This window comes from Stigmatopora argus, chromosome 5, assembly GCF_051989625.1.
Source record: "Stigmatopora argus isolate UIUO_Sarg chromosome 5, RoL_Sarg_1.0, whole genome shotgun sequence".
Lineage (NCBI taxonomy): Eukaryota > Metazoa > Chordata > Actinopteri > Syngnathiformes > Syngnathidae > Stigmatopora > Stigmatopora argus.
Window position 1 is genome coordinate 20508783 of NC_135391.1, and position 14588 is coordinate 20523370.

At 42.5% G+C, this 14588-nt stretch overlaps 1 protein-coding gene across 5 annotated transcripts in view; it reads right to left on the reverse strand.

Annotated features, from left to right (window-relative positions):
- Positions 1-14588, reverse strand: part of hira (histone cell cycle regulator a) — a 141192-nt gene that overhangs the window by 88187 nt on the left and 38417 nt on the right. For 4 of the 5 annotated variants that reach the window (XM_077600087.1, XM_077600086.1, XM_077600085.1 and 1 more), the window contains 3 exons: positions 10805-10954; positions 9703-9811; positions 9441-9572 (listed from right to left, as the gene is read on the reverse strand). In XM_077600087.1, the coding sequence (XP_077456213.1) occupies positions 9441-9572; positions 9703-9811; positions 10805-10954 (391 nt within the window). The remainder of the gene's footprint in view (positions 1-9440; positions 9573-9702; positions 9812-10804; positions 10955-14588) is intronic. The other variant, XM_077600088.1, reaches the window with a different exon arrangement.

Here is a 14588-nt window from a genome sequence, read left to right on the forward strand (position 1 = left end):
GTAAGCAGCAAGTTCCGCGTCGAAAGCCGCGGTGGAATACATTAACATCTTTGCCTCGGTTATCACACAAGGTTAAAATTTAGTCTAACATAAGATTAACTTATTTTTAAGTGTGTTTATAGTAACCTAATTTCATTGAAGTTAAATGTAAAGTTTATGTTATGAACGCGTTGCCGTCAAGTCTCTCTCCCTCCTTCTCCCTCCCTCCCTGCCTCTCCTTCTCTCCCCCTCAAACTCCCTCCCTGCCTCTCCTTCCCTCCCCCTCAAACTCCCTCCCTGCCTCTCCTTCCCTCCCCCTCCAGGTTTCTTGGTGCTCCCTGGAACTTTTTTTCTGTTGGTACACCCATCCATCCATAAATTACGCTTTATTTATTCTATAATCCTTACAAAGCGTGATATATGGATGGATGTGTGTGTGCACCTGGAAACCACACTGGAGTGCTTCCGCGTAGTCATTTCCAATTGAAGTTAGTTGCATTAACTACGCAACGACACCGCTATTGTGAGTATTTATTTTTGTCATATTTTCACTTTGGTTTACAATGTTTTACCAAAAATAACACCCAAACATTGCTTGGATACATAAAATGCGTCAGCCTTTCTTTTGAAATTGACCGTCAATTTTCCTTACTTTTTCCTAAAAGGCATACTCCTGCTTCTGTATAATTATACATTCCTTTTTTGCAACAATTATGGCACATAAGAGTTCTCATTTTGTATCGAGTTGGGAAAAGGCATAAACAATTCAACCACACCAAGATGGCAGAACAATCTTCTGCATTCCAAAGTGGTGGCGAGGCTTCGACCTCGGCGGTCATCTACCATCCTTATAAAGCGTGATTTATGGATGTGTGTGTGTGTGTATGTTAAGATTCTCTCGCTACGTTTGTCCAAACCGTGCATTGTAGAGAGTTGAATTTTTTTATGGTGCCTAGAGACGGGTAGGGATACGTCATCGCTTTCACCAACTTTGATTGGCTAGTGATAGAGTGGACGAGCCAGAGCTAACAAACTGTATCTGGAGCGAGCTGCACAAGCAAATATATTGTTGTGTTGATTTAAAGCCATTTTCAAGAAGGACTATGCCAAAAATACGACAGGACAGGCTCAACTTTCAGCATTAGCTTTGATGGCGATAGAAAAGAAGGAAGAAAGAAAGGAGGATGGATATTGTGTACAGTTAAAAAGGATTTTTGGTGAGTAAAATATGGCTATATTCCTATATAATATTTCAATTGTATGAAATTGCCGGGGAAAGTCGTCCTCCGGGCCCGGTTTCGATATCTGAAAAGCTCCAGTGTTTGTATTTAATCAATACATGCTGCTAGGAAGTGGATTTTACCCCATTTTAGTGCAATTTTTGCCGTTTCGCCATTGACGTCCATCGCTGTCTTTTCCCGGGGAAATCACCCCCCTGGCCCAGTTGTAATGTGTGAAAAGCTCCAGTATTTGTATTTAATCATTAAATGCTGCTAGGAAGTGGATTTTACCCCATTTTTGTGCAACGATTTATTGATTATTTTTTTTGTGTCGCAGCTGTAGATGCAGTAGAGGTTTTATATCCGTAAAATAGTTTCTGCTGAAGGCGTCACTAGGAAATGCACGGACCACCACTGCTGTATACCCACCGTTGGTGTAAAAGAATGATGCAGTATAACGGCCTAAAACTGCGACGCAGAACAAGTCTAGCCCAGCGGCTTGAGAAAGAGTGTACTTGGAAACTTCTACTGCAGTGGGTCCTATAAATCCAACAAAAGCATCAGATAATTGGACTACATCTACATGTGTGTTTCAACCAGAATAACTGAACCTATTGAGAGGATGAGTCTGTATGATAGAACTCAATATGCTGGGAAAAGGGACACTACTGTGATTAAAGGGAAATCCAAAACAACTATGGATGACAAGGAACATTGTTGCGTGTTGTTTGTAATGAAAACACTATTTTCAATTATTGACTCACAAATATAACTTTCAACTAAATTTTTATCCCATTGCATTTCAATGGCAATGCACAAGTTCATAAACCATGACAATGAAATAAAGAAATGCAATGAAGTTTGGAATATCTCATCTCATTTTCTGAACCGCTTTATCCTCTTTAAGGTCGCGGGGGGTGCTGGAGCCTATCCCAGCTGACTCCAGGCCAGAGGCGGGGGACACTCTGAATCAGTGGCCAGCCAATTGCAGGGCACAAGGAGACGGACACCCATACCTAGGGGCAATTTAGTGTCCAATCAGCCTACCATGCATGTATGGGATGTATTTATGTTATAAAATGGATCAAGATCAGTGGTGAGTAAACATTTGTCTTGCCAGGTAGGTGAGGTTATTAGTAGTTCAGGTAAAAAAAAGCATTGATGATGCATTAAATTACTAATTTCCATAACTCTTATCCTCATGAGGGGATGTGTAAACATGACTAATAAAAACTCATTGTTAATCTACTTTTGTTTCTTATAAATAGTACGTTTGGAAAATCGGCATGACTGAGCACTCGTTCGAGATTTAAAAATTGCTGTCAGTGTATAACTTTTCGTCAAATTTTCTTAACGATTCAAAAGAAAATACACATTGTTGTAGAAACACTTCAACTTCCTTTTAAAAAAACTGCATAAACAGCCATCAATCAATTTTTCCCCACAGTGGTGATCTTAGATTGATTAACATACAGTGGGGCAAATAAGTATTTAGTCAACCACCAATTGTGCAAGTTCTCCTACTTGAAAAGATTTGAGAGGCCTGTAATTGTCAACATGGGTAAACCTCAACCATGAGTGACAGAATGTGGAAAAAAAAACAGAAAATCACATTGTTTGATTTTTAAAGAATTTATTTCCAAATTAGAGTGGGATATAAGTAACGTATTTTCACACTAATAAAATGTGCCATGTGATAGGGTGGTCTCATTTGTAGGTATATTTTCAGTTTTTTTTTGTCAATACATTGGCTGCCTCGTCCGATAGGGTGCTACCATGACACAGGGCTAGCGTATGTTATGCTAGCCGCTAGCGTATGTTATGCTAGCCGCTAGCGTATGTTATACCATCCGCTAGTGTATGTTATGCTAGCTGCTAGCGTATGTTAGGCTTGGCACTAGCGTTTTTTTTAAAGACAGCACGAGCAAAACTGAGTTTGATAATGCTTTATTGAGGTCAAAGGTACACTCTGATATAAAGAGTTTGGCATTTAACATGCTAGGCTCCACTGTCAGTCAGAGTTGTGTATTCCGGGAACTTGATTCCAGCTTTGGCGAAGGCTCGAACAGTGCTGGCTGACACTGGAGCCGTCATTCACAATCCATTGTAACTCCCGACATGCATCACTCCCAAGCCTTTGATTCTCTTCACTGTTATATCGGCATCGACAATTCATTCCAAATCGTCACATAACTCGTAAGACGCTGCCTGCCCGAACTACAATGTTGGCCATCCGTTAGCAAAGCTGTTAAATTGTGTTCGATCCATGGCTTCAGTCCATTTTCCAAGCGTTCACACCCGCATTGTGTTGTCATTCATGCCGGGCATTTCCTATGTATAGCTCTGATATGCTGTTTCTTTACCTATTGAGTGTTTAGAGGGTTAAAAGCGCTGCAAACACACGGAAGTCAAATGCCTTGCCACTCCCCTGGGATGTTTTGAATGGATTTACCATAATGCTTGTAATGCATGGGGACTATTTTTAGGTGAACGTCCGCTGGGTTGATCGCAATAAGTAGCGTGCCGGCAAGAAATAAAACCAGTCACTCAAGCGGTCGGGGCCATACAAAAATTGAGTTTAGTGCACAGACGAAACGCACCGACCGTTTGGGCGCATCGACCATTTTAGAGAAAATTTTAGACTTTTAAGTGCGCCCTATAGGTGTGAATATACGGTATTTGGTCACCTACAAACAAGCAAGATTTCTGGTTGTCAAAGAGGTCTAGCTTCTACTAACGTGGTCTTCACTCGTTACCTGTATATACAGCATCTGTTTTAACTCATTATCGGTATAAAAGACCTGTTCACAATCTCAGTCTCTCACACTCCAAACTCCACTATGGCCAAGACCAAAGAGCTGTCGGATACCAGAGACAAAATTGTAGACCTGCACCAGGCTGGGAAGACTGAATCTGCAATAGGTAAAACGCTTGGTGTAAAGAAACCACTGATAATCTCCCTCAATCTGGGGCTCCATGCAAGATAAAAACCATGTGGCATCAAAATGATAACAAGAACGGTGAGCAAAAATCCCAGAACCACATGGGGGGACCTAGTGAATTAGCTACAGAGAGCTGGGACCACAGTGACAAAGGCTACTATCACTAACACAATGCGCTGCCAGGGACTCAAATCCTGCACTGCCAGACGTGTCCCCCTGCTGGAGCCAGTACACATCCAGGCCCGTCTACAGTTCGCTAGAGAGCATTTGGATAAACCAGAAGAGGACTGGGAGAATGTGTTATGGTCAGATGAAACCAAAATAGAACTTTTTGGTAGAAACACAGGTTCTCGTGTTTGGAGGAGAAAGCATACTGAATTGTATCCGAAGACCACCATACCCACTGTGAAGCACGGGGGTGGTAACATCATGCTTTCTGGCTTTTTTCTGCAAAGGGATCAGGATGACTGATCTGTGTAAAGGAAAGAATGAATGGGGCCATGTATCGATAGATTTTGAGTGAACATCTCCTTCCATCAGCAAGGATATTGAAGATGAGACGTGGCTGGGTCTTTCAGCATGACAATGATCCCAAACACACAGCTAGGGCAACAAAGGAGTGGCGTCGTTAGAAGCATTTCAAGGTCCTGGAGTGGCCTAGCCAGTCTCCAGATTTCAACCCCATAGAAAATCTGTGGTGGGAGTGTAAAGTCTGTATTGCCCAACGACAGCCCCAAAACATCACTGCTGTGGAGGAGATCTGCATGGAGGATTAGGTCAAAATATCAGCAACAGTGTTTGAAAAGCTCGTGAAGAGTTACAGAAAACGTTTGACCTCCGTTATTGCCAACATAGGGTACATAAAGTATTGAGATGAACTTTTGGTATTGACCAAGTACTTATTTTCCACCATGATTTGCAAATAAATTCTTTAAAAATCAAACAATGTGATTTTCTTTTTCTTCTTCCACATTTTGTCTCTAATGGTTGAGGTTTACCCATGTTGACAGTTACAGGCCTCTCTAATCTTTAAAGTAGGAGAACTTGCACAATTGGTGGTTGACTAAATACTTATTTGCCCCACTGTACATATGATGGGGAACATGAGAACATTTGTTTCTCACATTTATGACATTTCTGGTAATCATCACGGTCCAGCTGTTCCTCGGAAGCTTGCTTCGATCTGCTCCAGTGTCTGGCCTTTGGTTTCGGGAACAACGGTGATGGTAAAGACCACACTGAGGAGGCACATGCACGAAAAGAGCCAGAAAGTTCCCGCAGTGGTGAGGAGAGTCTGAAAGAGACCCGTTGAGCTCATTACAAAATAACTGACAACCTTTTGCCCCTAGTAACGAGAATTATAATTACGGAATTTATTACCAACATAATCCTCGACATTCCAGTTGGTATTATTTTAGATAATAATAATAATAATAATAATAATCGGACATAGGCCATGTCGTCATACTACTTCCTGTAGCACATCTATGTTGAAATATTTGCCTGGTCAGATTGATCAGCGGGCAACCCGGTGGCGCGAGTGGTTAGTGCGTCATTCTCACAGTTCTGGGTTCAAATCCAGGTCACGTCCACCTGTGTGGAGTTTGCATGTTCTCCCCGGGCCTGCGTGGGTTTCGTCCGGGTACTCCGGTTTACTCCCACATTCCAAAAACATGCATGGTAGGCTGATTGGACACTGCCTCTAGGTTGAACGCTCATATATTGATTAACAACAATAATGAGCAACAAACAATGTTTTATGATTTATTTGGAATTTAATTCTTTACCCATTTTATTTCTCGCTACTGTTTCTCACCTGTTTGAATTTAAGGTGCCCTTCTACAGTGCAGGTTGACGGACGTTTTGGAAAAAAAAAACTATCCAAAGACGATTGCCTTTTAATGTTTCTATAATGCAAAAGACAAACGTAATCAAAGTGGGCGATCGCACAACTCATGAACATATTTTCTGGTTGTTTTTTTCTACGGAGACAAAAAGTTTGTGAAATTTCTCCAGCGTTTCTTTGATTTTTGTTGTTCTCCTCAGCCGCCTTCTCGTTATATTCCTTCTGTTGCCGAGTGTTCCATTAACTCTTCAGAGTTCGTTTTTGTGCCCCTTGACCAACTCGTCAATGTCCTCCTCGCTGACCACTTCTTTTCATTTGCACTGGTAATTTTCACAAAGTGAAAAAGTTAAAAATACAAAAACCAAACTAACCCCCCCAAAGGAACCAAAACCTAACAGAAGGGTCGCAGATCATTATGGTCCCTGATACCAGACATTAAAGGGAAATATTTTAAAATTCTTGGTCTAAAAAAGATTGTTATCATAGATATATAATAAGTCGCAAAATAAGGTACAATCTGACTGGGTAGATTGCTTCCTAACTAGTGAGGTGAAAAAAGTCAGGAAACCAACCGATTGACTGACATTATTTGTGCACTTAGTGATGTGTTAGGTGCTGACCATCATGTCCTGGAAGTTTTTGGTGACGATGAAGGCCATGCCCCAATTAGTCAGCACACAGACAGCGCTAGCGAATCCACGAACTTTCACAGGGAAGATTTCAGACATCACCAACCATGGGATGGGGCCCCAACCCAAGGCGAAGCCTACACATAAACACACATGAAACAGAAACAGACAGTAGGTTGTTCTTTGGCGCATAGTGCACTTCAGAAAAATAACACATGTTAAGCTGTAACTCCTGAGTTTCCTCTCTGTAGATCATCTGACGTAACTAGCTATTAGTGTAGATGCTATTTTTTGTGTACCGTATTTTCACGACTATAAGGCACACAAGTCTTAAATTTTCTCCAAAATCGGTAGGGCGCCTTTTAATCCAGTGTGCGTTATATATGGACCAATACTAAAATTGTCATCACGATAAAATAAAATAAATCAGTCGATAGGGTGCACCATCCTCTACAGCTCTCACAACTACGGCAAGCAGCCCTCGACTCTACTATTTTCCCCGTAGAAAAAGTACTGCACAGTGACTGCTGGGATTTATAGTTCTTTTGTCAATACACCCAATGGATTGTGGCCTGGACATCGACATCAACACAGCTTTACGAAGCATGGAAGGCAGCATTGGAATAGTTACGCTAGCTACTAGCTAGCTACTATTTGCAAACGGATTGTGGCCTGGAGATCGACATCAACACAGCTTTACGAAGCATGGAAGGCAGCGTTGGAATAGTTACGCTAGCTACTAGCTAGCTACTATTTGCAAATGGATTGGGGCCTGGACATCGACATCAACACAGCTTTACGAAGCATGGAAGGCAGCGTTGGAATAGTTACGCTAGCTACTATTTGCGAATGGATTGTGGCCTGGACATCGACATCAACACAGCTTTACGAAGCATGGAAGGCAGCGTTGGAATAGTTACGCTAGCTACTAGCTAGCTACTATTTGCAAATGGATTGGGGCCTGGACATCGACATCAACACAGCTTTACGAAGCATGGAAGGCAGCGTTGGAATAGTTACGCTAGCTACTATGTGCGAATGGATTGTGGCCTGGACATCGACATCAACACAGCTTTACGAAGCATGGAAGGCAGCGTTGGAATAGTTACGCTAGCTACTAGCTAGCTACTATTTGCGAATGGATTGTGGCCTGGACATCGACATCAACACAGCTTTACAAAGCATAGAGGCACCGTTGGAATAGTTACACTAGCTACTATTTGCGAATGGATTGTGGCCGCCTGGACGAACGTATAAAACTCACTTTTCGATGACTCATTCGGACAATTGTTCAATTCGGACACAGAAAATTAGGACTTTGATGGATTTGTGGGTGATGATGACGTGAGTACATTGTAAAATGGCTAACTAAAGTACAACCGAACTCAGTTTTGCTTCTGTTGCCTTTTTAAAAACGTGTTTTTAGCATGTGTCCGTATGTTCAAGCTGGTGTATGTTTTGCCATGCCTGGCTGCGTCTTTAAAAACGGTGCGTCCTTTGTGCGTGTCAAATACAGAAATAGCACTCGTTACTGATATTGCGGCTTAAAATACGATGCGCCATATAGTCGTGAAAATACGGTACTCATCCGCAAATAGAGCTCTGTGAGTGGACTGGACGGCCAGGAGCCTCGGTGAGGGTGGATTTTTTTTCTGAAATGCGAGCCCCTGGCAACTTTACAGCGGACGCTGTCGCCCTTATCCGAAAATAGAGCTCTCGGAGCAGACAGCCGACAGCCTTGGGATAGCGAAGCTGATGATGTAGGAGCAAAGGGGAAATTAAGTTTCCGTTTAAGTCCAGGCAGCGGGCGGACGCCATCCCTCTTATCCAAAAATAGAGGTCTCTGGGCAGGAGCGAAGTGGAACTTTAATTTCCCTCAAAACAATGACGATAATAACGATGAAGAAGGTGGTCTTAGTACTTTGAGAAATCGGCAACAAATTTTCAATATGCCTCACAGTTTGAAACAAAGCGTCCCAGAGATTGATGACAACATGATCATGTCTTTGTACAAAAGCATATTTGTATCAAAAAAGAAGCAGGGATTACAACTTTGCTTCTTGAAACTGACGAAAAGTACTTGGACGAAAGCTCCCTGTTTTGGGGAATTTAAATGAAGCGAAGAGGAATTTTTTTCATGTGAGTACAGAACTTAAAGTATTTTCATTTTTTTAACATATAGATTATATTTAAATATACATACATGTCTTTTCACATGCCTATAACTGTAACATTTAACAAATACACTTCTTGATAATTGTACTTGTATTTTTGTATAGGCGCGGAAACATACTACTAGTATGTTAATAATAATAGGGGGATCCTAATTCGCAGTTTTTCGATTATCGCGGCCATGCCTGGTCTACAATATCTGGGAAATTGGAGGGATTACTGGAGAACAGTCTAGGCCCCCTCTCTGTGCACCCTTCAGTGGGTTCTGGGTTGGACTCTCTCAAGATATGTCCACTTTTAAGTCTATATGCAAATGAACAAATGGGCCCATTCCCAGTGAGTGTAACAAATGTGTGTAATGAATAGAAAGACTACTAAAAAAGGAGATGGGTTGAGAACAAAAATGCAATCAGTACTCACTGATATCAACAATGCATCAAACCAAGCATTCTTTAAGGGTCCCCTACAAGGTAAAAAAAACAAGTCAAGTAAGAAACTTGTTTTCCTTACATATATCGGAAAGGGAATTCCATATGCCTCCAGGCTACAAAACTACAAATCATTTCAATGACAGAATTCAGTGGAATATATGAAATACGTCTATTGGTGTTTTCTATTTTTGAAAAAGTGTTGCGTGGACTGCACAGCTCACCGGTGATGAAGACAACCATGCTGAGGAGGGCCAACCAACCCATGTTGGCGTGATGCTCCTCCGGTGAGGCACTCCTGGACATCAAGTGGAAATATAGCCCAAATGCTGCTGTGCTTATCACCATGACCAGGCCTATAAATAAACACAGTGACACAGGAAAAGGGAAGTCACAAGTAGGCCCAGGTCAAGTCATGTGAGTCCCTGGCATCTAACAATTTCTTCGACGATTTTGACATGTCCAAAAATATCTTAAAAATCTCACCTGAAATGACGAGCAGCACTTTCCTTCCTGCCTTGTCCATGATGAGCGCCGCCACACAAGTAAAGAACAACTGAACTGTGCCCACCATCACCGAGGCCAGGTCACTCTCCTAAAGTAAACAGCATCAACAAGGCATCCGTGTTAAGGGGAATAACACTTAACACCCCGCATTAACATTTAAAATGAAAACACTGAAAAATTTATTCAGTACTTAAGCAGGGAAACCCCGGAATCGCAGAAAGCACAAGAGGGGCCTGAAACGGATGGGTATAAAGGAGAAAATTGACCCCTTTCTATTGATCAGCCCTGGAGCAAAAGGAACACAATGGGCCCCTTTCTACAGATATTCCAGAGAAGGAAGCAAGAGGCACCAAGAATTTTCATTCTTCTTGTCGGCAGATCTAATAAGGAACATCTTCCTCACCTGGCTGACAACGGGCAGGAATTTAAGACACTGTGGCCTAATCAGAGACAGACACAATATTTCCTTGGGCTTTTACTCCTGTAATAGGGTTTATGATTGGTCAATCTACCACATCTCTGCTAAGGCTAGGATAGTTGTAATAATTGACGGATCATGCTGAACTGTAATCCTCCGTCATGGGCAATAAATTGTTTGGCTGTTAAAATGTTGTTTGAGGCGGCCTGGTGGGGCAAGTGGGTTGGTTCAAATCCAGATCACGTCCACCTGTGTGGAGTTTGGATGTTCTTCCTGGGCCTGCGCGGGTTTCCTCCGGGTACTGCGGTTTCCTCCCACATTCCAAAAACATGCATGGTAGGCTGATTGGACACTCTAAATTGCCCCTAGGTATGGGTGTGAGTGTGCATGGTTCTCCGTCTCCTTGTGCCCTTTGATCACCTGGCCACCGATTCAGGGTGTCCCCCGCCTCTGGCCCGCAGACAGCTGGGATTGGCTACAGCATCGCCCGCGAACTTAATGAGGATAAAGCGGTTCAGAAAATGAGATGAGAGCTGAGATGTTGTTTGTTATTGGAGTTCTTTTATGGAAACGAACACGCATGGAACCTTGAGGATTAAAGATTTAACAAAAGACTTAAAACACAGGTTCCTTCGCTTGACAACTCATCTTGACTTGGCTGACCTTGAAGTGCGCCTCCGTAAAGATATTCTGTGCGTAGAACATGACAGCGTTTATGCCCGACATCTGTTGGAAGATCATGAGCATCACACCAATTACCAAAGGCTTGTACACGCCCACATCCTTCAGGTCTGACACATGGAAGCTGCAACCCTGTTGATGCCATAATAGACAGAAATTATCAGGTGGATAAATTTCTAAAGAATAACTTTTGTGTTCTGTTTCCGTTGGGTGTATTAAGCTTATAACTTTTTTACAGCCTCTTCTCCTGTATCAAAATGCTATTATTCTTTTGCTAGTAATGAACGAAATTGACCTTCACTCGATCATGTGTTAAAAATAGTCTCCGCGACACAAAATGAAGTTTTTCTTAAAACCTATCAACAACCAGAATAATATCGGGGCCTGAGCACCAATGTTCCCTCTAAGCTGCGCGCGTGCGCAATTGCGCATTACTTTCGTCTTCTCCGCGCAGCAGCAAATCATATGGCGCGCACAAAATAATATCCAAACTTTTTTTCCCTCCTTCCTCATGATGGCGCCGTTCATGCGGCAGCCAGTGGCAGTAGGTCTGTCCGCGCTTATGTTTTTCGTGTTTTACATCCCTTCTATCTTTTTTAATATTTCTAAATACATTCCTTTTTACTTTACTGTGCAAATAGAAGAACAAGCGACGAAATCAGGTGAGAACTGTCTAAATCTGCTGTGTGTGGTTGTGTGCGTGCGTCAGTGTTCCCTCTAAGCTGCGCGCGTGCGCAATTGCGCACTACTCTCGTCTTCTCTGCGCAGCAGCAATCATATGGCGCGCAGTAAAAAAAAAAAAATCGGATTTTTTTTTTTTTTTTTTTTTTTTTTTTTTTTATTTTATTTATTTTTTTTTACCCATGATGGCGCCGTTTAAGCGGCAGCCAGTGGCAGTAGCTCTGTCCACTTATGTTTTTCGTGTTTTACAGCATGTTTTACATGAAAAATGGACAGGTCGCCGAATGGACGTTCTGCCGAACGTTCATTCGGCGACCTGCCCGTCTGTCAAACGTCCGTCGGCGAAACGTCTTTAGGCGAATCATCCGAGTACCGATGATGTCGCTCACACTGGTACTCAGTGCGCTCAGGGAGGTTGACTTTCTGCTCAGACCAACGAAAAATTAGAGGGAACATTGGCGTGCGTGTGTGTCTAGTATGTGTGATTGTTTGTCTTCAACCTACACAATGGACTATAAATGGAAATTAGCCCTCGGCTACAATCTTACATATATATGTTCATTAACATGAATATAAATATGTTCATTAATATGTGCTATCCCTTATTAAATAAATCAAAGCAAAATCATGGAAAATTATTACATATAAATAGAAACTTGACTATCTCAAGTGGCACGTTCAGCAGAAAATATGAGAGAATGAGAAGTGAGAAGGACAGATGTGTAAAATAAGGTAACATTTAAGTCGGTTTTGTGCATATTCTAATGGCATTTATAAAGATGTTTTATTCATAGATATTTTTTCATTCATTTTCTGAACCGCTTTATTCACTATATCACTCGCGGGGGGTGCTGGAGCCTATCCCTGCTGACTTTGGGCCAGAGGCGGGGGACACCCTGTATCGGTGGCCAGCCGATCGCAGGGCACAAGGAGACGGACAGCCATGCACACTCAGACCCATACCTAAGGGCAATTTTAGAGTGTCAAATCAGCCTACAATGCATCTTTTTGAGATGTGGGAGGAAAACGAAGTACTCAGAGAAAACTCACGCAGGCCCAGGGAGAATATGCAAATTCAACACAGGTGGACCGACCTGGATTTGAACCCAGGACCCCAGAGCTGTGAGGCCGAAGCGCGAACCACTCATCCGCCGGGCTGCCCATTCATAGATATTAATCATTGCATTTTATTATTACTAAATCATTTGTGTAGTAGACATGCATCTGCTTATGGCAGGTGATACTGGTGTGTGCCCATAGCGAGCAATGATGATGTTGCTCACACTGGTACTCAGTGTGCTCAGGGAGGTTGTCTTTCTGCCCAGACAAACAAAAAATTAGAGGGAACATAGCTGAGCACCCTTCAGTGCGATGGGCTCTATTCTTCTAAAGATAAAATAATCATTCATAGCAAACTAAATCGCTTTTATGGAGTACACTTAACATTCTCAAATGTTGACCAATCATGCCGGATGAATAGATCTTGGTGAAAATTTAGAAATGGTGGTGTTTTCGAGAAAATCGTACAAAAACTCTCTAGAAATTTCAAAATCACATCTTAGTCCCTTTTTTTCAACCTTGAGCTATGGAATTTGGTGAGTCGAAACATTGCCCCAAGCTGCACAAAAAAGTCCCTGCCACCCGCAATTTTTGGCCCATTTTGGCCATTACCAGCGTCAACATTTTAACTAACTCGTTCTAGAGAACTTCAAAATTGGTGGGTGGGTTCATGAGACTTGGTAGATATAAAGTTTTCAAAACGGTGAGTATTCACCAATAAGGGGTAATATTTATAGGTGGGTCTACATATATGTTATAGCTACAACATAAAAAACACAATCAGGGTAAAGATAAACATAAAATAAGCCACTAAATAATAATAATAATACAGTGGTACCTCGTCATACGACCGTTCGTCATACGGAATGCTCGTCTTACGGGGGAAATTTCGATCGAATAATTCGCCCGTGATGCGGTCAAAGTTTCGTGATGCGAGCAAGCCAGGTTGCCATGGCATTTTTTTTGGCATATCTTTCGTGTATAACAATATTTACGAGCACCGGATGAGCTATTCAGACCAGGAAACGCACAACGCGCATGCGCGGTGAAAAGAGGGCTTTCTGGGTAATGAAGTATACTCGTGCGCACAACGCCGACAGGCAATGGCACTAGGCGCCGTTCGAGGGGATGCGAACACAGATGCTACAAGCTAAAAGGAGCCGCTAGCCAGCGCCCCCGAAGCTCCCATGCGAATCCAACAAAACCACCCAGAGCTGCCACCCAGGAACGTGGCGCCCTACGTTTTTCATCCAGCCGGAGATATTCGCACTGCCCCACACCTCCGGCTACCCCCTGGATGAACTAATCCGCGTTCCAGTGACAGCTCTAGCGCTGCTGAGGGTAATCCTCAAGCGCCTGAGGTGGCCCAACAACAACAACAACATGAGCAGCGGCGCGATCGCTGATAAAAGACTGCTGCTCGTTGGCAAGTGGTCGTGCGTTATTCGATTGTGAGGACATTTGTGTGCATCATTTTCGGAATATTTTGAAGGGAATAGTACGACAGCAAACAGCCCATCGATAGCGAACGTGAGGGTGGAGTGTTTGTTCCGTTTACGAGTGCGTTGTGTTGAAGAAAAAAAACGAAGCCCCCCGCCCCTTTTGTGCCCCTCTCCCCTCGGCGAAATCTGCCCAATTTTAGTTAGATTAAACACTTTATTTCTATTAAACCACTCGTTATTTATTACTTTGTCAATATATGGCGAATTATAAGAAATAAAACTTTTTTTTCAATCCAATATCCTGTTTCTGGTGTTTTTTTCAGAGAGTTGGAACGAATTAATTTGTTTCCCATTCATTTCAATGGGAAACTTTACCTCGAGTTACGAGTAACTTGTCATACGAGCTCAGTCACGGAACGGATTAAGCTCGTATCTCGAGGTACCACTGTATAATAATAATCGGACATAGGCCCTGTCGTCATCATCAACAACAAAAAGCCTACTTGTCATCACACCCAGAAACTGCATATGACGAAATTGGTGGTGCTTCTCCATAAGCTGCGTTTACTCGGCAAAAGACCAAA